The following is a 23,437-nucleotide window of genomic DNA, read 5'->3' on the forward strand; positions in this document are numbered from 1 at the left end:
ACCCTTCCAGGGGCATGGTAAGCAGAGACAGAGATGATGAACCAGACATATTCAGAGTGAATGAGGCAGAGATACTTTATTTCATTATTTGGACTGAAAAGTAAAATCAAAGGTCAAAGTTTTCCAATGGGGACCAAGACGTAATCAAAATTAAATACAACCTATAGCTGATTCAGAAAGATCAATAATCATCAAAGTAATGAGAGTATTACTCATATATTAATTAATCCTCATGGCATCCCAAAGAAGAAAAATTTAATTCTTGTATTCTAATTACTTTTAATCGCACGAAAAACTTGAATGGACCAAGATGTACCATTTTAATAAAGCAGGTCAACAAATATTCTCTTCTTTCTTATCTATCCAAACTTCACCTACCTTTCAAGTTCCTTTTCAGAGAGCTTTCCATAACTATGCCACCCTTCATTGATTTCTCCCTTCTCAGGAATTCTATGGTTTATCATAAAATGTAACACTTATAGGCTCTCCTCTCCCAACCCTGTCCACCTTGTAAAGCATCATTATCTCAGTTCAAACACTTAATAACTGTTCTGTCTCATGTTTGGCTGCACTAAAATTTCTTTGGGATAGGGATTGTGGTTTTGTCTCGCCAAGAGGGCCTTTCAGAAAATAGCACCTACCATTTTATGTATGCATGTATGTATGTATTTATTTATTTATAATTGAATCCAGAGAGAAGGGAAGGGAGCAAAAGAGAGAGAAATATCAGTGTGAGAGAGAAACATCAATTGGTTGCTTCTCACATGTGCCCTGACTGGGGACGGAACCTGCAACCGAGACATGTGCCCTAACCATGAATCAAACCCTCAACCTGTCAGTTTGTGGGACACACCCAATCAACTGAGCCACAGCAGCCAGCGCAGCACCTACCATACTTTTACCACATACAACATACAACATATGTGCCATATGTTGTATTAAGTGCTTTACATATTTTATCTCATTTAACCATCGCAATAATGTTATATTGTTGACATTATTCTTCCTATTTTACAGAAGAACAAGCAAGGGTATGAAGAGGTAAGGCTGAAGTTACATAGCTTAGAAAAGATAGGGCTGAGATTTGAGTTAAAGTCTGTCTCCTGAAGTTGGCCCAAAGTAAAGACTGCAAACAAATATTTGCTGAGTTATCCTAATCATTTAATGTGTTGATGGTCGTTATCACCCCAAATGAACAAATGCAGGTAGAAACCTTGCCTAGAGACTTAAGAGGTACAGGGGACAGGGCCACCCCTCCCTACAAACACCCATCAGGTGCTAGGTGCAGTGCCTGGCACTTCACATCAAGCAACTCATTTACTCTATAAATAAACTCCTTACTCTAAATTCTCTTCAGCAAATAGCATGGGTAACACTTCCATCAGAGATTTACCAGAAATGTCACCTTCTCAATCTGAACACACGCACTCCCAGGCGCCGTGTGTGCTACACTCCTTCTGGGTCTCCCTTTGACTCAAGGAAGAGGACAAAGCCTCCTACTTCCCAACAGCCAATAGGTTAAAAATCTCAGCATTTTTATTTTTTTTAAATCTCAGCTTTTTAAAACAAGCATTTACCAAATGCCTAGCCTTTTCAGAACAGGCCATCCTGCTCTTCATTCTAACACTCAGGATCTCAGTTATTTAACCACTACAGCCCTGGGAGGTAGGTAGTATTTTCTCCACCTAACAGATAAATAACATCCAAAAACAAAAAACAAAACAGTTAAAATCACGTGGTCGATGGCCGATTAGGTGCTGGAAATCCAGGTCTCCTGACTATCCACCCTGTTCCATTCCCTCAGCAGAAACCCACAGATGGTAACCGATTTATCTGGTGTCGCTGGGCACTCTAAATACCAAAAACTAGAATAATTTTCATCTAAAAGGCACTTATTGGACGCCTGTATGTCAACCTTGTAGGTTCAAAGACTACCTCCTCTACCTATTTGCTGCGTGACATGGAGCAAGTCTGTTTCACCTCCTTAGGTGAATTCCCTCATCTGTAAGTGAAGATAATAGTGCCTACCAAACTGTCGCGAGAAATTAGACGAAAAAAATGAAACGCCTGGCCCTATGTCTGACAGATGGTGGGCGCTTAGTGACTATGGGTTCCCTTCACCTACCTCCTCCGCCCCACAAACGTCGGGGTACACTCACTACCCCCACGCCACAGGGTATCCCCCTGACCAGAGGCCTGCACGCGGCCACCGGGTTTCACAAGCCAGAGGCCAGCCGTACTGTCATACCTGCATGGAGTCAGCGCTGACGATTTCACCACCGAGCCGCTGGCCTAGCTGCAAGGCCAGGGTGGATTTGCCGGTGCCCGTGGCCCCGAGAATCACCACAAGCGGCAAAGTCCGTGGCAGGCCCCGGAGCCCAGGGCCCACAGAAACCACTCGTGCAGCCGCCACCGCTGCCATCTTGAAGACATCTGCGCTTGCGCGGAAGTGGCTGTCCCCATGACAACCGGCACTGCGCCTGCGCAGATGTAGGGCTCAGTAGGGAGGGTGAGAGGGGAGGAGGGAGTTGTGGCACCGAGGTCCCCAAGCTTGAGAGGCTCCGGACGTGACTGCCATCAACTCGCTGGTGTCAGAGCTTCAACTCCCAACTCTCTTACGTGAGGGATGGCAGTCCTATCTAAAAGATATCTACCCCGATTATTCTCTCACAGCACCCAGTTACTTTTCTTCATAGCATTGATTACAATATAAAATTATAAATTGCCAAGACTTCTCTTTTGTTTGACTTTCCACTCCAGGCTGTTAGTTCCATAAAAGCAAGGAGCAGCTTCTGGGTCATTGCTGCATCTCCAGTACGAGCACAGTACCTGATACCAAATAGGCACCCAATATTGTTAAATGGAGAGGGGAATGGCTTGCTTATCTAGTGCTGGAGGCAGTCAGCCCAGAAGTGTGGCATTCTTCCTGTGATGAGGCAAGAGTGGCTGCTCTAATGTTTCACCCTACAACGCAGTCAGACACCGTCAGCAGGCAGGGCAAAACCTCCCATCTCTTTGGAGAAAGGATGCAAGCAAGAGATGGGGTGAGAAGAGGAAAAACAAGTCAACCACCCACAAAATGTGAAGAGGAAAAATAAGGAAAGCAGAAAGGATAAAGTAATAGCAATCGTCAGATTAAAAATGGAGGTGATGAAAATTAGGACCATACAGGACCAAAATCCAGGGGACTCCACAACCTTTAAGAAAAGGCTTTGGGCTTTGGCTGGTCGCTAAATTGGAGCGTTGTCTCCTCAACCAAAAGGTCAGGATTCAATTTCCGGTGCATATGTCAAGGTTGTGGGTTTGTCCCTGGTTCAGGTTATGTGCACAAGAGGCAACAGATCGATGTTTCTCACATCAAAATTTATCTCCTGTCTCTCCCTTTCCCTCTCTCTAAAAAAAGAAAAGAAAAGAAAAGGCTTTAGATGCCCTGGCCGGCGTAGCTCAGTGGATTGAGCGCAGGCTGCGAACCAAAGTGTCTAAGTTCAATTCCCAGTCAGGATACATGCCTGGGTTGCAGGCCATGACCCCCAGCAACCGCACATTGATGTTTCTCTCTCTCTCTCTCTTTCTCTCTCCCTTCCCTCTCTAAAAAATAAATAAATAAAATCTTTTTTAAAATATTTAAAAAAAAAGAAAGGGCTTTGGAATCAGATGGACCTGGGTTCAAATACTTGCCGCGTCACTTATCAGCTGTGTGGCCTCACACAATAACTTTACTTCTTAGCCTCTACTTCGGTATCATTAAATGCTTGTCAGGATTATTACAGGGAAAAAATAATGCCTGAAAAATGTCTGCTACAATGCCCTGGCACATAACAACCCCCTTTTGTTTAATACTTTATATTATTATAATAGTAACACCCCATCTGCCTTACTAAAGAGGTGAGAGCAGCAGCGTAACAGCAGAGAAATTTTCAATAATGCACAAGTGTCTAAATACCTATTGTGTTAACTCCTTCTTAGCCAATTTAAGAGTTTATTGCTTTCTTCCTGAGATTACCTATCTCTGTCTAACTCTCAGATCACATCACCAGGGTCCCTTGGGCCAGAGGAATTTTTACTCCTGGAAGTTTAGAGCATATGTGAGAGTGCCTGCCAATATGTGGCCTGCCCGGAATAACTGCAAATACATTCCTCAATCACTTAAATCACCGTCGGCATAATAGCCACTTTTGTAGCCACCTTTTGTTTGGAGAACACCAGATCCTAGGATCCCCATACCTCCTTTCTCAATCCAATCTGCTTTGATCAAAAGCCTTGTTCTCTCCAATTTGTGGTACCTGCCTGGGGCTGGTTTTGAAATCAAAATGTGTGGCCACATATTGGCAGACACTCTCAACATGATGGTTGTTAACTGTTGAGCCTTTGCCTGGAGACTTTCAGGGGGTATGGTTACCATGACAACCAACAGAAAGATGACAGGCTGGAGAAATAAATGATGCAAATAAAGCAAAAGGGAGGCTAATTTCATGATGACAATCTGACCATGACAGAGTATGCTCACTCACAGATGGGAAAGGACTGTCCAAGTCACGACCAGGTGACTGTTATTATAGAGTGGAAAAAAGAGGGGGGTGGAATTTACCACTGAAAGACCAGAAGAAGGAGAGGCTGGTTGCCAAGGCAACTGGGGAGAAAGAAATGAAAAAATGGGGCTTTACCACAGCAGCAGAAAATTGCTTCTCGCCAAGCAACACAGGACTGTTGCTATAGAAACAAAGAGAACAGGGATCCTGTAGACCATGGGGAGAATTATCACTAAAATGCTGAGCAGGAAATACTCCTAAATCAGAATGGAGCCCATGGCCCAAAATAAATGAGAAGTGAGAAAAACATCGGACCATTTCCATTTATTGTCATTCTATCAGTCCTACCAAAGAGAATGGGAACACATTTTATAATACCTTTTCAGTATTTTATTTGTACCTCTGTCCCCCTAATGATCCTCTGAACTCTAAATTATACTAAGACTAGGTCCTGCAGGATAATCTGTAACTCGAAATCCTAAATGGAGAGATTAAGTTCAAGGGAAAATTGGGAAATTAAAGTCTATGACCAAGAGTTAATAAGTATTTCTAAAAACACAACATAAAACCCTCTAATGGGAAGCTTTGCAAAGTAATAAGGACACAAAAGCCACCAAAAGGGAGTCAGGAAAGCTATTTGTAGTCATGCTCAGGTATTAGCTTTGACCCCCTCTCCTTTTATGAGTGAGGTCAGATGGGATGTAGCTCAATCTATTCTGAAAGATAGCTCAGGAGAACAGGGAGTCTCTCACTTAAAGTGTGTGTCTATACGTAGAAGTGAAGGATGCAGAAGCCCATCTCCAACATACTCCACTGCTTATAGGTTATTATGGGCAGAGAACTAGTTGAAAAGGCAAAAATGTTGGGACAGGTTCAGTCTGGAAGAGCCTATCTAAAATGTAGGAATGAGGTACTGGGGATGCTCAGATTACTTGGAGTAATAACTCTTTGCCTGTGCTTCTGGAAGTCCAGAGCCAGCTACCTAACTGTCACCCACAATGTGTGAGTATTGTATGTACCCTGGGGCAGTTGTGTAGTCAGGCTGGGGTCCTCTGAACCTACCTCACCTTCTTTAGGGAATCAAGGGCAGTACGTTGGGTTGGATGCACACGCGAACATGGCAGAAAAGGAGAAAGGGATAAGTGCAGAAAGGCAGAAGGGAAATCTGGGTGATGACCCATAATGGTTTATTTTATTATTTTCTTTAAAAAATATGTTTTTATTTATTTAGATTTAGAGAGAAGGGAAGGGAGGGAGAGGAGGGGGAGAGAAACATCGATGTTTCAGAGATACATCAATCAATTGCCTCTTGCATGCTCCCACCTGGGGACCTGGCCCACAACCCAGTCATGTGCCCAGACTGGGAATTCAACCGGCAATCTCTCAGTTCCCAGGCCAGCACTCAATCCACAGAGCCACCCCAGCTAGGGTTTATTATATTATTTTCTATCCTCTGCATATTTTAAATAATTTATTTTACCCCTGGCTGGTGTGGCTCAGTGGGTAGAGCGCCAGCCTGCAGACCAAAAAGTTGTCGGTTCAATTCCTATTCAGGACACATGCCTGGGTTGCGGGCCAAGTCCCCGGCTGGGGAGGTGCAAGAGGCAACTTATGGATGTTTCTCTTCCTTTCTTCCTTCCTCCTTTCCCTTCTCTCTAAAATTAAATAAATGAAATTTTAAAAAATATTAACAAAAATAATAATAATTTATTTTATTTTATTTTTTAGGAAAAGGAACATAGAAAGAAGGCTACTGGTGAAACCATTAGAATGGAAGGTCCATTCAAAGTGAAGCATCCAGAAAGCTCAAACGTTCAGGATGGAATTCTGGTGGACGCTGTGGCAGTCTGGACAGAAGGAAGATTGTGCCATGGGAAGACTGAAGCATCTGTTTCCAAGGTAAGAGAAGAAAGTAGGGTCAAAGACAAACACTAGCCCTGGTTGGTGAGGCTCAGTGGATTGAGTGCTGGCTTGCAAACCAAAGGGCCACAGGTTCAGTTCCCAGTCAGGGCACACGCCTGGGTTGCAGGCCGGGTTCCCAGTTTGGGGTATGTGAGAGGCAACCACACACATTGATGTTTCTCTCCCTCTCTTTCTCCCTCCCTCCCTCCCCCTCTTCCTAAAAATAAATAAATAAAACAATCCAAAAAAAAAAAAAAGACAAACACTAGCTTTTTGGTACAACCCAAAGTGCCTTTGCAACCTAACCCCATACTAATTAGGCATCCTAAATAAAACTGTTTCCTTTGGGAGTATTTCATGATGACTTTGGTACCTGTATTCATTTCCGAGGGCTGCTATAACAAGTTAACCACAGACTAGGTGGCCTTATACAATAGAACAGCATTCTCTCACAATTCTGGGGACCAGAAGTCCAAGAGCAATATGTGGGCAGGGCCATGATGCCAGGGCCATGATGCCATGCTTCCCTCTGTGGAAGAGTCTGTCCTTGCTTCTTCTAGCTTCTGATGCTTGCTGAGAATCCTTGACATTACTTGGTCTGTGGCAGGGTGACTCTAGTCCTGCCTCTCTCTTAACATGGCCCTCTTCTCCTTTTGCACGTCCCTGCGAAGTTCCCTCTCTTCGGGACACCAGTCATTGGACTAGGGCCCAGCCCAATCCAATACGACTTGACTTAACTTGATTACATCTGCAAAGATCCTATTTCAAAATTAAGGTCACATTCACAGGTTCTGGATCAACCTGAATTCGGTGGGGGATATTACACAACCCAGTACAGTGCCTGTGAGTAATCACACCTTCCATTGGTTTGGTGAATTGCTGTCTCCATGGGTGATTGGTTCATTCAAATTTGGGCGCATCAGAATTACTCAAAACAAGCCAGGGGAAGAATAGAGTAGAGCTCACTATGTTGTAGGGTTTGCGTTATACCTAAAGTTAAGTTACATGGTTTGCTTCAGAGTACACCAGAATGTTCTCAAAGGGTGCTCACTTCGGGCCTCCTCAGCTCTCTAAGAGAGCCTGGATACCATGGAGCATCCCCGAAGGCTGCAAAGTCAGAGTGGAACAGGTGCAAAAGGGGGAAAGATGCAGAGCCCTCGGAGGTCCTTGCCAGTTCTAGACTTTGGGCTTGTTCTTTTGTTAAATAGGGAATACTTCATGAATTTGCATGTCACCTTGTGCAAAGACCATGTTAACCTTCTTTGTGTTGTTCCAATTGTGTTTGATTTATTTATTTTTGTATCATTACAATTTTAGTATGTGGGCTGCCGAAGTGAGCACCTCAGGACTCTGTTGAGCCTTCTCCTGTACTCCTCTGGCCCGTTCTCTTTCTCACGGCTCGGCATTTTGGGTCTTCATCATCTTTGTATCCTGATGAGTTTCAAGCTTGTATCTTCATTTCAAACCCTTTTCTAAAGCTTCAGTGTCACATTTCCCACTTCCTCTGTTTTGGGTGACCCCACCACTTCAATCTCTGTGTCCCAAACCACAATCAGTTTCTTTTCCTGTTTCAAAGAATCACAGAGGATGTTAGCTATTGAAAGGATCCTCTTAGAAATCTAGTGCAATCCCTCTTGTTTTGTAAAAATGAGACCATTCAGCCAGCAAATCAGACCAGATGTCTCCCCTTTCCCTGGGTTCCACACAACCTTCCCAATCCCCTTTCCCCAAAGCTATTATTTCCTTAGCCTAGAACAGCGTCTCCTCTTCACTTAGCCAAATACTACTGACGCTTCTAGTTCCAGTCAAAGTTGCAATATCCCCCAACAAGAACTTTCTTAATGACTCCAAGCAAAGTGCTCTCTTCCCCTTCTGAGGCTTGTAACCCTTGTCTGAAACACGTATTGCCTTATTTTGTAATCATGTTTGCATGCTCACAAACTTCCATAAGGAACCATAGCTTCATTTTCATTGCTTTTAACTATGTGGGAGATGCTATTTTAGGTACTTTACATATAATTTATTTATTCTTCACAACAGTTCTATGAAGTAGGTATTAATATTGTATCCATTTTAGAGAAGAAGGGAACTCACTGAGGGAGGGGAGTGATTTGCCCAACATCACATAAGCAGTAACCCTAAGTTCCTGCTCTTAACCATTATTCAGGGTGGGGCAAAAGAAGGTTTACAGTTGTTATTATGGAAAATAATACAATAATTAATAAATAATAATACAAGAATAAACTGTGTTTTGCATCACGTCTGTAAACCTACTTTGCCCAACCCTGTAATATGCCATCTATACCACCTTCTGTGAATATTTTTGTACATTTGTATCTCTGCAGGACTTGGCTCTAACCCCTTATTCCAATGCTTTTCTAAGTGTGACTTCAGGACTCCACTTCCCTGCTTGCTTATCAACAATGTAGATTTCTGGCCCTGACCTACTACATCAGGGTCTTGGAGGTGGTTAGAGTCTAAAAACACACTAGAGTTTAAAAATCTCTGCCTGAGCCCTGGCTGGTGTGGCTCAGCGGATTGAGTGCCAGCCTGAGAACCAAAGGGTTGCTGGTTCAATTCCCAGTCGGGGCACATGCTTGGGTTTCCGGCCAGGTCAGGGGCCCCCAGTTGGGGGTGAGCAAGAGGCAACCACACATCAATGTTTTTCTCCCCCTCTTTCTCCTTCCCTTACCCCTCTCTAAAAGTAAATACATAAAATATTTTTTTTAAAAATCTCTGCCTGAATAAAAGAGGAATTAGAGGATTTAATGATTGAATGGAGTCGGTTGACTCTAACTCAGATTGAAGGCAACCCAGCGCCAAGTAAGGACAAATGGAGGGCACATATGTGCAACGGCTTCACAGACGTGCGACTCCTGCCCGCCAAGGGTCATGGGATGCTGTGGACCCATCAGAGTCAGGTCTTAGCCCTCCTTTTCTCCTCCACCTATCTCAGTCTCCCCAACCCTGGCTACTCCTTCCTCTATAATTCACTGCCTCTTGAGCAGCATCAATATGTGTACTCAAGATTACTTCAAGGCACTCCTTCTGGAAAGCTTTCTTATTTTACCAGTCCCTCCTGTCCGTCATCTTTCAATGCGATGAATCTGTATTCTAGGTGTGGCTGGTTCAATGGTTTAAATAACATTAATCATTTGGGGAGAAAATACTTGCAAATTATATCTCTGATAAGGGATTAACACCTGTGGTAGGCAGTTAGACAGACAGGAGCAGAACAAGGATGGTGGGCCAGGTACAGAAAATCACCTGGGCAGAAAGCACTGAGGGCACCTAGCACCAGGCAAAACTGGGAAAACAAGGATCTCACCCCCATGGTAACCTTTCCTCCCCTAGCATTTCACTGGTAAGGAGGTATAGACCCCCCTGACCTTTCATATCAATGGTCATGCATTTCAGACCCTCCCCTGACCTTTCCTGCCCTAGCAATGCTGCTAGTCATGCAGGCTCGACCCTCTTGAAGGGGGAACAATACAAGGGGGCCAGAGAATAGTTCATAAGCATTCAGCCCCCAGGACAATGAGGTTCTGACCCACATCAAATGCATCAAGGCCTCAGTTGTGTTTCAGCTCCGGGCCCAGAAAAACAGCAAAACCAGGCAAGCAACAGCATGGCTGACATCCGGACCAGCTGCATTGACTAATCAATCACTCCCTGCCGGGCACTGGCCAGTCAGTGGAGACCAGAACCCCAAAAGGACACACCTGGGAAGCTGCTGCATATTCTATTGGGATCCTCCCCTGGGACCTCCAGATAGATAGTTATACCTCGGTGCTTGTCAGCTTCGGAACATCAAACCCTGTTCTTGTCTCATTTTGACGACAATAATCTGTTTCAGTACTCGGCGCTTGCTCGTGACTCGTCGCACTTGCTAAAACTTGTTTGAGTCACAATGCTGCCCACAAGAGAAGACCCTTCATTGTTCGGTACTCCTCAGCTTCAGCGCTCTTCATGAGTTCCAGAACGAATTAAGGAAGAGTACCGAGGTACCACTGTACCCTCAGGCTGGAGGACCCGGTGAGACTCTCTCTGTGGGGCACTCCCACTGCTCTTTCCAGTCCCCACCTCCCCCGCAGGCTTGGAACCCTTTCCTTTCTCTCTCTCCTAAGCTCCAGGGGCCCTCCTTTTGCCTCTGTAACTTGTTCCCTGAGCCCATTTCTCCTACAGCTCACTTCTTCTGTGTCTGTGACTTTCTGAATAAACTTTTTCTTACAAGTTGAGTCTTGGCTCTGAAATCTTTCTTAGCCAGAACTCAAGAACTGAGGACGCTGAACCAAGGTCTAGTCTGACTCCACCGGTGTAACACCTGATGCCGCTTTGCTGCCAACGTATCCAGAATATATAGACAACTCCTAAAACTAATAATAATAATAATAAAAATAAATCCAATTCAAAAATGGGCAAAGAACTTGAATGGCCATTCCTCCAAAGAAGAAATACAAAGAGCCAATAAGCACATGAAAAGATGCTCATCATCACTAATCATGAGGTAAATATAAATCAAAACTGCAATGAATTACTACCTCACACCCATTAGGATGGCTACAATAAAAGAAATAACAAGTATTGGGAAGGATGTGGACAAATCGGAATCCTTGTGCATTGTCGGTGGAAATGTAAGGTGGTGGAGCTGCTGTGGAAAACCACATGGAGCTTCCTCAAAAAATTAGCACTGGAATTACCACATGACTCTTCAATTTCACGACTGGGTATACACTCAAAACAACTGAAAACGGGGCTTCTTTTTTTTTTTCTTGGACAGAGCAAGGTTCTATTCCATCTCCCAGCTCCACAAATCCATTTAATATACAGTCCTTGGTTAGAGGATATTTCAGATATTAAACTGATAAGAACAGATATTACACTCGCTCTTAGCCAAAATGCAAGAAGCGACGCAAGCAGGGTTTCAAAGATATTCGTATATCTATGTTCGCAGCAGCATTATTCACAATAGCTAAGATGAAGAACCCATTCGAATGTTCACTAAGAGATATATAGATAAGCAAAATGAGATGTGGTATATGCCTACAATGGAATATTATTCAGCCTTCAAAAAGGAAATTCTGACATATGCTACAACATGGATGACCTTGAGGATATTATGCTAAGTGAAGTAATCCAGCCACAAAAAGACAGTGTGTGATTCCACTTACATGAGCTACTTAGTCAAAATCAGAGAGACAAAAAAAACCCAGAAAGACAGGAGAATGGTGGCTGCCAGGAGCTGGGGGAAGGGGAGAGCAGGGAGGTATTGTTTAAGAGGGATGGAGTTTTAGTTTTCCATGGTGAAGAGTTACCGAGATGCATAGTGCTGGACATGATGGTTGCATAACATTATGAATGATTTAATACCACTGAAGTGAATACTTAAAAATGGTTAAGATGGTAAATTTGTTATGTGTATTTTGCCATAATAAAAATAATTGGGAAAAGAAGATAATAGCTAACATGCCCATGGAATGCTTACTGTGTGGCCGGCAATGGTCTAAACTCACTACAAAGAACCTCTAATTGTTTACTAAGACTTCCTATTGCTCACAACAATCCAGCGAAGCAGGTGCTATTTTTATACCTGTTTTACAGATACTAGGGCTAGGAGAGGTTAATAATTTTCCCATGGCCATGCAGCTGGAAAATGCAGAGCCAGATTTAGGACTAAGGTCTGTTGGGTGTGAGAGACCACTTAACCATACTGCTTCCCTGAAGTTTGAATGTGATCCGTCACTTCCTGGGCACCTACTGGACCCTTGGCACTGAGTCTTGTGGTTTTTAGTAATTCACCTGATAGAGACTTTAAGAACATATTTACACTTCCCAAACAAAAGAATGGTAACATTAATACAGTTGATTCCTTTGGCAGCAGTTCTAAATAAAGACATTAACAAGAGCTGCCCACTGGGCTTAAAGTAGAAACGTCCACACCCCAACGGAACTTCAGCTGACACATTTAGATACCTCCCCTTCATCCCTCCCCACTCACCCAGTCCTCAACGTTGCCCAACTGGTTATCTTACTCTTGGAAGGGAACCTCTCTCCACTCTCTATCTCCTATCACCTTCCAAATCCACAAAGCCATCCCCATCCCCCTTCTCTTTCCAAAGTGAATATTCTGCAATGTCCTGACCCGAGGAGCACGTTAGACAAATTCAGCATGTCTAACATCACTCGACCTGCCTGCTTCGCCCTAAAATAGCTGCCAATAGGGGCAGGGTTAAGCATATGCGTTAACCTTTTATTGTTTAACGTGATAATGACCTTTCTTTTCTACACCAAGAGCGGCTTCTCAGCTGCGCCTTACTCTGTCCACATCACTGAGTTGGGCCCGTATTCTGAAATCCAGGAATAAAGTCCTGACTATTTCTGGACAAAGATAGAGGTAGGAGTCAGTAGGAATAAGCTAGGAAGGAGATTAAAATGCTTCACATTCCAGAAACACCCTCTTTTCCCCACCAGGAGATGGCTTTATTCCCACTCCTTTCTCAGCAGAGTAGGACTCCAAGGAACTGAAGTTTAGAGTTGGGCGGCTGGTGCTACAGCTGTGTGGACTCAGAGATAACGACTTACCAGTGAACGGCTCTGTGCTTCTTCGGTTTGCTTATCTGTGAAAAGGGCGACACTATTCTGTTCTCGTTTGTTGTGAGGATGAAGATATGTAAAACTACTAGCATTATGCCTATATCTGAGTCTCTACTATCTTATTGAGGACCCAGGAATTCTCTCAAGGTTTAGTAAAGGAAGAGAAGTCCTACAAACTAGTCTCTTAATGAATGTCCTCAAAAGATGGGAGCATGCTTTCTGGAGCATGCCCGCACCTTTCTTCTCTCCTAGGTGTGCATCTTTTCTCACCTAAACTCTTAAGGGTCCCCATGAGACTGGCTACTAGGGCAGCAATGGGTGGCAGCAGCTCATCCCAGGCTCACCGCCCCCCCCAACCTGTTTCCAAGGCCCCCTTTACTGACTTTCCAGGGAGCAGCCCACTTTGGCTCCCTTCTTCCCTGTAATGTTTCTAGAGCCAAAGCAGCACTGCCTAGGCTCTGTCCTGCTGCTTCTTCCACCTCAAGCCCTTCCTTTGTTTCACTGGCCCTGGCTTTAATAAATATACTCTCAAAACACAATCAATCAATAAAAAGGATGTGAACAGTTGACTGTAACTATTTTTTTTAAAGATGGTATTTAGCCCTGGCTGGTATGGCTCAGTGGACTGAGCACCAACCTGAGAACCAATGGGTCTCTGGTTCAATTCCCAGTCAGGGCACAATCCTAGGTTGTGGGCCAGGTCCCTAGTAGGGGGCACATGAGAGGCAACCACACATTGATGTTTCTCTTCCTCTTTCTTCCCCTTTTCCCCTATGTCTAAAATTAAATAAAATTTTTTAAGTTGTATTTGTTTTTAGAGAAGGAAAGAGGGAGAGAAACATGTCAGTTGTCTCTTACAGACCCCCAACTGGGAACCTGGCCCATAAACCAGACATGTGCCCTGACTGGGAATGGAACTAGAGACCTTTTGGTTTGCACACCAGTGCTCAATACACTGAGCCACACCAGCCAGGGAAAAAACAAAAATAAAGATATCAATATTTCTCATTCTCTAAAATCACTTTTCAAGAGAGAGACCCAGTAATCCAAGGTATTTTTATCAAACAGCTATTTATGGATTGGGTTTGGTGATGTATGGGTTGTGAGGGTGCAGTGTAAAGTGTACCTGACAGGAGACTGGGTTTAGGATTCTGATTTTGTTATGTGACCCTGACCAAGAAATCCCTCTAAGCTCCAGTACCATGTGGCAGATATTGCTTACTTACCAGGTTGTGATAAGGGGCACTTGGTAAATGTGAGGACTTTATAGCAGCTTTTTGACTCCACTCAGGGTCCGTAGGAATGCAGAAAGGCAACACCAACCCAAGTTTCACCTTTAAGGTGGGAGCAGCTGAGGCAAAGTGGCCTTCTCCCACCTTGATGCTCACGGCCTTTCTGCACAGCAACCGTTCCCTTTTCAGTCCCAGAAGGGGCCCCTCTGGGGCAAGACTAACCCTCTCAGCCCACAAAGGGGCAGAGGGGCTGGCTGGTCAAGGAGCATTTGCTTCACTTCATCCCACTATGTGGCAGGCACAATGACCTCATGAAGAGAGTCCCAAAAAGCAGTTAAGCGATGGAATTCGTATTTACCTCCTCCACATACCTCATGCTAACAAAACAAGCCCATCGTCACTACACAGCATTTGAGACTTTTGTCTGTGGAATAGGCGGGGCTGGTTTCAAATCCCAACTCGTTCACTTACTAGCTGTGTCACAGTTCCCTCTTCTGCAGCCCTGGCATGTGATCGGTGTGGCATAATATGGAGAAGTGAGCTCAGACACAGGCAGTACTCTATCAGGAAGAGCTATTACTAAATTCTCTCCTCTTGCATTTATAGCAAGTTTATGAGAACTATGGGAGGGAAAAGGAGCCTTGATTTTTTTCTCATTAAAATCCAGGGAAGAAGAAAAAATCACATTATATCACAAATTCACTGTGAATTTTTAAAAAGATATCCTGAACAGGGCCATCATACCACTGGTGTGTACAAAGAGTCCCACCCTAAAGAATATAAGGCTTTATAGTTTCAAAAGTGGTTTATCCTCTACTTCATTTAACACCTGCCAAACCCCTGTGAAGGGGCATTTATCCCCATTTTACAGATATGGAAACTAGGACTCAGAAAGATAAAGGCACAGAATAAGTAAGTGGTGGAACCAGGATTTCAAGCCTTCTAAAGTACAAATTCAGCATCTTCGCAATTCCCAAGCAAATTTTATGTTCACCAAGTGCCGAGCCTACATTGTTTAGACATGTCTGAAATAGCATTTCAGGAACCCAAAGTGGAATGACCAGGTTAGCAACATGGTTAGAGACATGCAACCCACTGGCTCCCTGCTGGCTGCCCTGGAATCATCTTCCTGGGTTCTGGCAGACTCATCTGGCATCAGCTGCCCCAACTCTGACGTGTTGGAGAAATCTTTCATTAGAAGATGTCCCAGAAGGCAACATTTTAAAATCAGGAGATCAATAATCACAACTAAATAAAAAACTGCAGGTAAACTTGCCGATGAAAATAAATCAGACTCTTGCAACAGAATTGCTCGAGGCATTTTTTTCTTGTAGAAAAACACCACCACTTTGCAAAAGGCATACAAAAATACAGTATAAAAAAAAGACTGCTCCCAGCATAATACCCAACAGCAGCTTGTAAAAGACAAGCTGTTCAGGTGAGACATCAGAAACCTGCTTCCCACCCATTCTCCAAAGACGGTTCCAGAAGTCAGCTGGCTCCAAACACCATGCTCCAACAGGTACAGAGGCTTTCACCAAACTTCCACTGGGGTTCTCTGGCATGAGGAAGCAACCTCAGAAACACGCCATCATGCATAATAGGTTCGAAAGTAGCAGGTGGTGTTCCAGAGCCACATACAGCCTTCTACCATCCTTCCCTGCCCCACTTTCCAACCTACAACCAGCAGACACCTGCTGCCCTGGGGAGAGTTCTGGAGGGGGCTGGTCCTTCTTCCAGACTAGGCTTAAGGGCTCCTGAAGTTGCCCACAAGACATTGTAGGGTTGGGTGCCTTTCACAGACTGGAGGCTGCACCTGGAATCCACTTGGAGGTGCCAAATCCAGCTGGGACAAAAATCCAACATGGTCCACTAAGCAGAGCTCCCACCAGGAAGCTAGGCCGCCTTCTGGAGCGCTGGATGAGTCCCAGCAGCTCTCCCAGTAAGAACTTCAGTAAGTCTCAGATTCTAGGAAAGGGATTCATGCCAGGCTGGTAGGAGGCCCAAGGGTGGCTGCAGAGACAACAAGCTCCTTGGATTTGCATGAAAAGGACGGGTTTGCATGTCTCTAGTAGAACTTCAAACTTATCAGTCAGGGGTTGAGATGAGAGGCAGCTGGGGACTAGGAAGTGGTACAGGTCTCACCCCTGAGGTGCCTGACATCTGCCTTGTGAAGATTGTGAAGATTCCAAGATGGAAGACACCTGGCTAGGGAACAAGTTCACTGCCAGGACTCCAAGCTATCTCCAGGCTAGGGGCCCATTTCCCTTTGTCTTAGGGAAATATTTCTGACCTGTGGAAACAGAAAGTCCCTTATGAGGACAGAATGGTCTCTCCCTCAGAGGACAAGGCCCAGGGGGCTATGAGACAAAGAATCTGGAGGCTGAGCTCTTTAAATGTTGTCAAGTTTGCAGCACTGAGAGGGGGAACAGGGCGGTCATCTAACATTGTAATATATATGTGTATATATAAAGGTTTACAACTCCTCAGGTACTGTAAAGTATCTGACATTGAGGTAACGGTCCACGTTGATCAAGTCTGCAAGCTTGTCTTCACCCAAGACAGCTCATGTGTCTCCTGGAAAAAGGAGCCTCGGGGAGCATGTCCAGGCCCAGCTGTCCTAGCATCACCCCAGAGACGGCAGCGGGAGCATCCTTTCCCAGCCTAACTCGCATCCGGAGTGTGAGGTTTCATGCAGGCTGGAGGCCCCAACCACGTTCACCACCTGTTGCATAGCATCTGTCAGGCTTTTCTCCAGAGCTGGTAAGCGAGGCTGACCCCGGGACTCCTCAGTCAGCTGCCTGCCCGAGAATCCGAAGGCGCCACAGAAGACGCAGTGTTCCCTCCCGTGAGTCAGGGAAGAGGGAGAGCTGGGGTTCCAGGTTTCTAAGAATGCAAGCCCTTATTGTGTGCACCAGCTGCAAAGCATCCTGGGATCTACTGTCCAGACTGTCCCACCGTAACCAAAATGTGCAAATTACTAAGTGGGGGGAGAAAAGGTTAAGAAATAAACTTGGGTTTTTGTAAGACAGAGCAGTCAGGCTTTTTGGTCAGTTAGTAGCCACTGAGGAAAGCAATTCTTTTCTGCAGTTGCTGCTGCCGGCATCGGAGCTGCCTTTTCTCCGTAGCCATCCTCTTTTCAGCCCCCACCAGGGCTTGCAAGTATTCTAAGGCCTTGCTCAGGATCACCACTTTGGGGGCCTTGGAGCAGCTGGCCAGGGTGGGGACCTGGTCCCTCAGGGCCAAGAACCTCGAACGGAGGTCATTTCGCCTTTTGCGCTCCAGGAAGTTGTGGTTCTTCCTCTTGGTCACATCCTCAGTGTCAGAACTGACAGGTCTGGGGTGGTAGGACTGGGGAGTCTCACTTTCCATCGGCAGGGGGCTCACAACTTCTTCATGTACCTCATCTTCCTTTTCCTCTGGAGCATCTCTCTCCAGAGCCTCTTCTTGGGGACCTCTCTCTGAAGCCCCACCTTGGGAGCAGCTTTCTGGAGGGAAACGGGCGGCATAGTTGTGCTGTTGCTGATGGATGGAGATGTGGAAGTGTTTCATGCAGGGGTCCAATGGGTCTGCTCGCACCGTGATGGTGACCGGCTTCCGTACGCCCAGCGACTGTCTCTTCTCCACTGTCACAACATCAATTTCTTCACCCTCTGTCCAACAGGAGAGATCAAGAGAAAAAAACACACCCCATGAGAAACACATACAAGGACCTTATGCTGGGCCTTGGGAAAGGAGGTGACATTTTCCCAATTTAGATATAAACAAATTGATGGGAGGGGAAAGACAGCTGATTCATTTGTAATTGGGTAAGGGCAGGATGAATAAAGGAAGGTAAATAAGGGAGAAGGAAAATATTCTCCAATTTCCTTTTGTACAGCAAGGCTTAGATAAGAACAAAAGGCAGACCCAAGCCAACAGCCCCCGGTCTGCATAGGCTCTCCCCTCCCCCACCAGAGGATGGAGAGAAAGAGCTATCAGCCTGGGACAAAGTTTAGCTATAAAGATCTTCCCCAGTCGGGCTCTTTCATGCCCCATCAGAATTGTAAATGAGGGGTCTGTGGGCAGAGTTGCCCTTTGTTCCTGCCCAACACAGCCTGCACTTGGGGAATTGTTACTTTTCACAAGTTATAAATCCTATTATTCCCCCACCTCTCCATTCCACTATCCCTTTCAAGGGAAGATTCAGAGAAGGGAGGGCTACAACACATCCCTCCTCACCCACAGAGGGGAGGGAAAGGTTTCCCTTAGGGGCATTTTGCTCCTGGGTTCAATGGGTTTCTAAAGTCATCCATCATTTGCAGGATGCCAGCCCCACCCCCTTCCCTGGACCAGAACAGGGTTGGATTTGTAACTGCAGGTCAGCAAAAGCGGCAGGAACTTCACAAAGGTACAAGCGACAGCTACCTGTGCCAGGGGCAGGAACTGGGCAGAAGAATGGCCTCTATACAAGGGCTGAAATGCCAGGGGCCTGGACATAGCTGGACATGCCCCCATCATTCCCTGGCTTGAAGGTCTCTTGGGTCACCCCATCCGGGAATAGGGAAGAAAACCTTCCTACTCCACATGTTTTCAGCCCCCCACACAGAAGACAACCTTAATGCATTTCACCCTGACAACAGAGGAGCTTAGTTCTCTGTCTCTTTTGCATATCAGGACGCTTGAGCCCCTTTGTCAGGAAGGCTTCCATTGTGTGGACAATCGCATTATTTCTCCATTAATAAAACCTGACCATTCAACCCTCCTGGCCCCAAGGCCTGTGATTGGCTGACTAGACTGTGTTTGGAATGCTGTTTTACCCAGCCCCTACCCCCTATTGGCTGAGCCTTGGCATCAGTCATTCTCTCCACCCCCCTCATTGTTTGCAATCTGTTGCATTTTGTTCTAGTCCATGTGGCCTGTGAACCAGGAGCTTGCAAACAGGTTCAGGTTAAAGGGCAGGTCAGAAAGTGATTCAGGAGGCTCCCCCACATCTCAGATATTTAAATATCTCAAACCTGGTGGCTGGGAAGGCTCTGCTTAAAGACGACATAAAGACCACCATTCTCCTCTCCAGAGACTGATGTCTAACTCTACCCAGAAGAGGAAATACCCTCCGCTGGACAAGAGGCCAACACCTTCGTGTGCCGAGGGAGAAGCAGAGCTAGATCAGCCAAGGCCACACATCACCTTTGTAACATTCTGGATCTCAAACTAAGATCTCCAAACTCTCAAAACAGCATTCTTCCCACTCTGCCACTCCACCAGCCTATGTAGAAATACAGGGTCTGGCAGAAGTAAGGCCTGCTTGAGTATGGTTGCTAGAGTAGTAATATGGGTGTAATAATTTATGGTTTTAATTTGAACATTTCACCTAAAATGTCACATGGTGTGCTTCAGTGTGATATTGTTATGTGACAGAATTACATGCTTATGATTTTGTAATAAAAAAAGGGGGCATTATTTGTGCCGGACCTGGTATTGGTTTCTTGATCTCAAAATTCCCATTCCAGTCATTAAACAAACACAAGCTTGATGTAGAAAGCAAACAAGTTACAAATGACCTTAAACAGTGGACTGAAAAAAAAAACAACAGACTTTTAATTGTTCTTGTTATCCTTACTTTTCCCTTCATGTGTACAATGACTTCCATATCCCATTCCCCAGTTCCCTCGAAATGGTCACATAAAAGTTATTTGTAAAAGTGACAGTGAGTTTTCTCTGTCCTGATTTGCCTGATGCTAACCTCAGTCCACACCCTGTAAAAACATCCTATCTGCTACCACTCTGCAGAGACCAGGTTGGGCTGACAACACTGTAGTCTGGCGGCACAAGATGCTGGTCTGTCCTCAGTGAGGTTTACACTTGCATTCAGGGATGGGGGAAAGGGCCTGGAGCTGCTTACCCTTGACCCCAGCATCTAGCCAAGAGTTTGGCACGAAGTAGGGACCTGTGAACATTTTTTGGATGCGAGGAGGCAGCTGATGGTTTCAGATGGATTGGGATGGAATTAAAGGGTCACCTTTCCACCTCAGGCCAAAGCAACAAGTCAAGGTGTAGCCCTTCTCAGATATAAACTACTGAAAACCCTCTGCATTTCAAGGAAGAAGTGTCTGGTTGCCATGAAGGAAGGGAGAAGAGGCTGGCTAGATGGCAGGAAACTGGGGCTCACTTCTACTGATTTCCTATTTCTAAGCCTCAGTTCTTCCATTTGTTGCTGGGGAGAGTTCATTCCTCCCCTACCTGTCTCATGGGTAATGGTGCTGATGCACAAATGGTAAGGGGTGGGAGAGATTCTTAAGTAAAGCACAGGGGACTAGGTTTTTAAAAGGATGAAGGCTCTGACTTTGCACAAAAAGCTCCTCAGCTTCTCTCTCTAGGGGAGTGTGAGTTTCCCAGGAAGAGGCAGCCACAGAAAAACTTCAAGCCTGGAGTGACCCTTAAGGACCCTTCCAGCCTCCAGAGGACAGAAATTCCCTGCAGTGCAATCCTAGTATTGTCCTCTCTGAGAGCAAAGCCTCTCACCCCGTCTCCCTTGTCCCCTGGGGTTCCAATCATCATCATGAGAAACGCTGGCTCCCACGCCACTTCTTTAAACTGTTTACTAACACACCCACGTGCCAGACAGACACCGCTGGGGGCTACACCGGCAACTGCAGCCAGAGAAAGGGGGAGGTAGCCGAAGGGCTGGCAAAGACCCAGTGCCTGACCTCAGGCAGCGGCAGAGTTTTGGCCACCCATGGGGTGTCCCCCTGATGATTGGCCCGGAGCGGTCCTTACCCGAGTCGCTAGAGCTCTCGGACCCCGAACAGGCCTGGGTCTTGGGATCGCCCAGCGGACAGGGGGCAGCGGGCACCGCGTTGCCGACTTCGAGGCTGGGAGCGCAGTCTGGGGCGGCGGACACCTTGGATGGGTTCCCCCGGGGCGCACCAGTGGCGAGCCGGTCGCTCACCGCTCTCTCCAGCCGTTCCCGGGCCGAGAAGCCGCTCCACATGCAGTCTCGGCGGATGATGGAAGCGTAGTTCCTGCCCCAAGCTTTTGAGTGGCCCCGGGATTCTGCCTCATCCCCGGCGCCCCCTCCGGGCCACGGCTCCGGGGGACCAATTCCAGAGGCCGGGTCCCCGACGCCGGGACCTGAGCCCCAGGGCGGCGACGTGGGGGGCGACGGCACCAGCTCGAATTTCTTCCAGATGTCCTCACTGGGCGCCGTGGAGCGGTAGAAATCCTCCCCGCAGTCATAGTCGTAGAAATAGTGCTGGTACGAGTCGAAGTCCATGTCCGCTCCCTGCGAGAGGGAAGGGGGACGTGCTGACTGGGGTAAGGGCCCAGGGAGGAGGCGTTCCCGGGTCCCCCAGCACTGCCGGCTGCAAGGCCCTCGTCCCTTCCAAACCTCTGAGCTTGGAACCCACGCCCTTCCCTCGCGTCCTGGGAAGCCCGGTTCTGGGTCAGCGTGCCCAGGGAAGCCGCTCACAGCGCGCGGACAAGGCTGCGGGGAGCGAGTTCAAAAGCAAACTTTGCCAGCGCCGCTCGGAGCGCAGCTCCCAGGGCCCCGCTGGGCCGGGCGGGGGCGCGCTGTGCCCAGAAGGCAGCTTGCAGCCTGCGCTCCAACACCCGTGCCCGTCCCTGGATATCCCTAGTCTCACCTCGTTCCGGCCGCCCGCTACCAGGAGCGGAGCCGCTCGGGGCCGGCTTAGGGCAGCCCGGCAGTCCGCACACAAGCACATGCGCGCCGCCGAGCGCGCGGCCCGCATTCAAGAGCGCGCCCCCGTCGCGCTCCCTCTCTCCCTCCCTCCCTCGCTCGTGCACGGAGGCCCAGACGCTACCGGGATAGGCGCGGGAGCGCGAGATGCAGGCGCATTGTTTCCCGGCAGCCTTATATCTCGTCGCGTGCCCTGGGCTCTGGGACCCGGGGGCGGGCCCAACGGGACAAGCCACTCCCCCTACCCACCGCCTCCTGGCGGTCGACAGGTGGGGACTGTGGTTTCCACCCCAATCCTTCTGGTTGCTCTCCCTCTCTATTCTAGTCCCTATATTCCCCCATAAATTGCATACTAGGGAGCGCAGGGCAGGCGGCAAGCTGATGCAGCCCGGCGGTCGTCTCGTAGGGACGTGATTCTTTATTAAGACCCGGGCGGTTCCCCCAGATCAAACTAAAACTGCGATCCTTGCCCACTCTAGGTTGGGGACAAGAGCTGCTCCCCGTCCCGCCCGGCCCAGCCCCGCGAACCCACTTCCCAGGCCTCGCCCAGCTTAGTTCAGGTGCGTCTGGCCCGCGGGCGAGGGGGCGGGGGAAAGGGAGTGATGAGGTGGGGAAGCAGTCACACCTCCACCGCCACCTGGCGGCCCTCATCACTGAACTGGGGCTGGTCCCCAGCATCCGCTTCATCACCCATTGACCGGTTTCTTTAGCTAGGTCTTCCAAATCTGGACCCCAACGAAGTGAGGGTGACAATTCCAGACTTTGAAGCCTGAAACTTCACTTTTCTGTAACTCAATTTCATCTATAAAACGAAGGGATGGTAATACCTCACAGAGTTGTGAGGATTTAAGATGATAGAGTATCTAGAAAAGGGAATTAAGGCCAGGAGGAGAGGCCAGCAGAAAACAGACAGCCCCTGGTGCGGGAGGTGGGGAGAATTTTCCCCCAGGTCCAGGCCAAGGCTGAGGCTCGCCCCGCCCTCTCACCACACACAAAACCCACTCCCTAGAGGAAAGAATGGGGATTTGGAGTCTGGAAACTTTGTTCAAGCCCTTACTTTGCTACTTGCTTGGTGTAGAGGTGAGACATTTGAGGCCTCATTTTGCTTACCTGCAATATGCAGCTGCACCTCGGGCCAAGATGATGGACATATAACCCCTTTATGTCACCTTCCATGTAGACTATCTTCGGTAAAAGGGGAAAAGCTAAACTACAAGGTTATTCTATTTAGGCCAAGGAAAGTAACTTGGAATAGCTGCCAATTAATCTAGAATGCTTTACCTGGCATTCAAGGTCTCATCCCTGTCAACAAGCAGCAGCCTGATGCCTGCTCTCTGTCTCTTTCCCTCTCACCACTGTGTTCCAAGAACACCAACTATTCACTGATGGCATCTAAGCAGAAGGAAAGGAGAAGTGCAAGCAGTTCAGTGTTGTTGGAACATGGGACATGGTGTGAGCTGATATATGGGTTGGGAGAAGGCAAGATAGATGATCCCTTAGTT

At 47.0% G+C, this 23,437-nt stretch overlaps 2 protein-coding genes, 1 non-coding gene and 1 pseudogene across 5 annotated transcripts in view; all 4 read right to left on the reverse strand.

Moving 5' to 3' along the window:
• TRIT1 (tRNA isopentenyltransferase 1) overlaps positions 1–2,422 on the reverse strand; it is a 39,950-nt gene extending 37,528 nt beyond the window's left edge. For both annotated transcript variants that reach the window (XM_045860036.1, XM_045860037.1), the window contains exon 1: positions 2,249–2,422. In XM_045860036.1, the coding sequence (XP_045715992.1) occupies positions 2,249–2,422 (174 nt within the window). The remainder of the gene's footprint in view (positions 1–2,248) is intronic.
• A 5,209-nt stretch (positions 2,423–7,631) lies between these two features.
• Positions 7,632–7,736, reverse strand: LOC123832407. Its single transcript, XR_006788060.1, has one exon. It is a non-coding gene; the product is annotated as a U6 spliceosomal RNA (small nuclear RNA).
• A 3,434-nt stretch (positions 7,737–11,170) lies between these two features.
• LOC123832384 lies at positions 11,171–11,343 on the reverse strand (annotated as a pseudogene).
• Positions 11,344–15,565: 4,222 nt separating this feature from the next.
• MYCL (MYCL proto-oncogene, bHLH transcription factor) lies at positions 15,566–22,102 on the reverse strand. Of its 2 annotated transcripts, none has more exons than XM_045859921.1 (3): positions 22,060–22,102; positions 21,017–21,521; positions 15,566–17,910 (listed from the first exon to the last, which is right to left on the reverse strand). In XM_045859921.1, the coding sequence occupies exons 2-3, from the start codon at positions 21,510–21,512 to the stop codon at positions 17,312–17,314; spliced, it is 1,095 nt and encodes a 364-aa protein (XP_045715877.1). In that variant the 5' UTR covers positions 21,513–21,521; positions 22,060–22,102; the 3' UTR covers positions 15,566–17,311. The 2 variants fall into 2 exon arrangements, with proteins under 2 accessions (XP_045715877.1, XP_045715876.1); XM_045859920.1 differs by lacking the exon at positions 22,060–22,102 and adding an exon at positions 21,880–22,051.
• Between the last annotated feature and the right edge of the window lie 1,335 nt (positions 22,103–23,437).

The sequence above is a fragment of the Phyllostomus hastatus genome, unplaced genomic scaffold (assembly GCF_019186645.2).
Source record: "Phyllostomus hastatus isolate PE091 unplaced genomic scaffold, TTU_PhHast_1.1 phas_scaffold_182, whole genome shotgun sequence".
Taxonomy (NCBI): Eukaryota; Metazoa; Chordata; class Mammalia; order Chiroptera; family Phyllostomidae; genus Phyllostomus; species Phyllostomus hastatus.

Coding starts and splice junctions, on each gene's coding strand:
- MYCL (XM_045859920.1), bottom strand. CDS start 21,987: ATGCGGGCCGCGCGCTCGGCGGCGCGCATGTGCTTGTGTGCGGACTGC. Junction 21,522..21,879: donor TAGCGGGCGGCCGGAACGAG/GTGAGACTAGGG, acceptor TCCCTCTCGCAG/GGAGCGGACATGGACTTCGA. Junction 17,911..21,016: donor CGAGAGCTCTAGCGACTCGG/GTAAGGACCGCT, acceptor CCTGTTGGACAG/AGGGTGAAGAAATTGATGTT.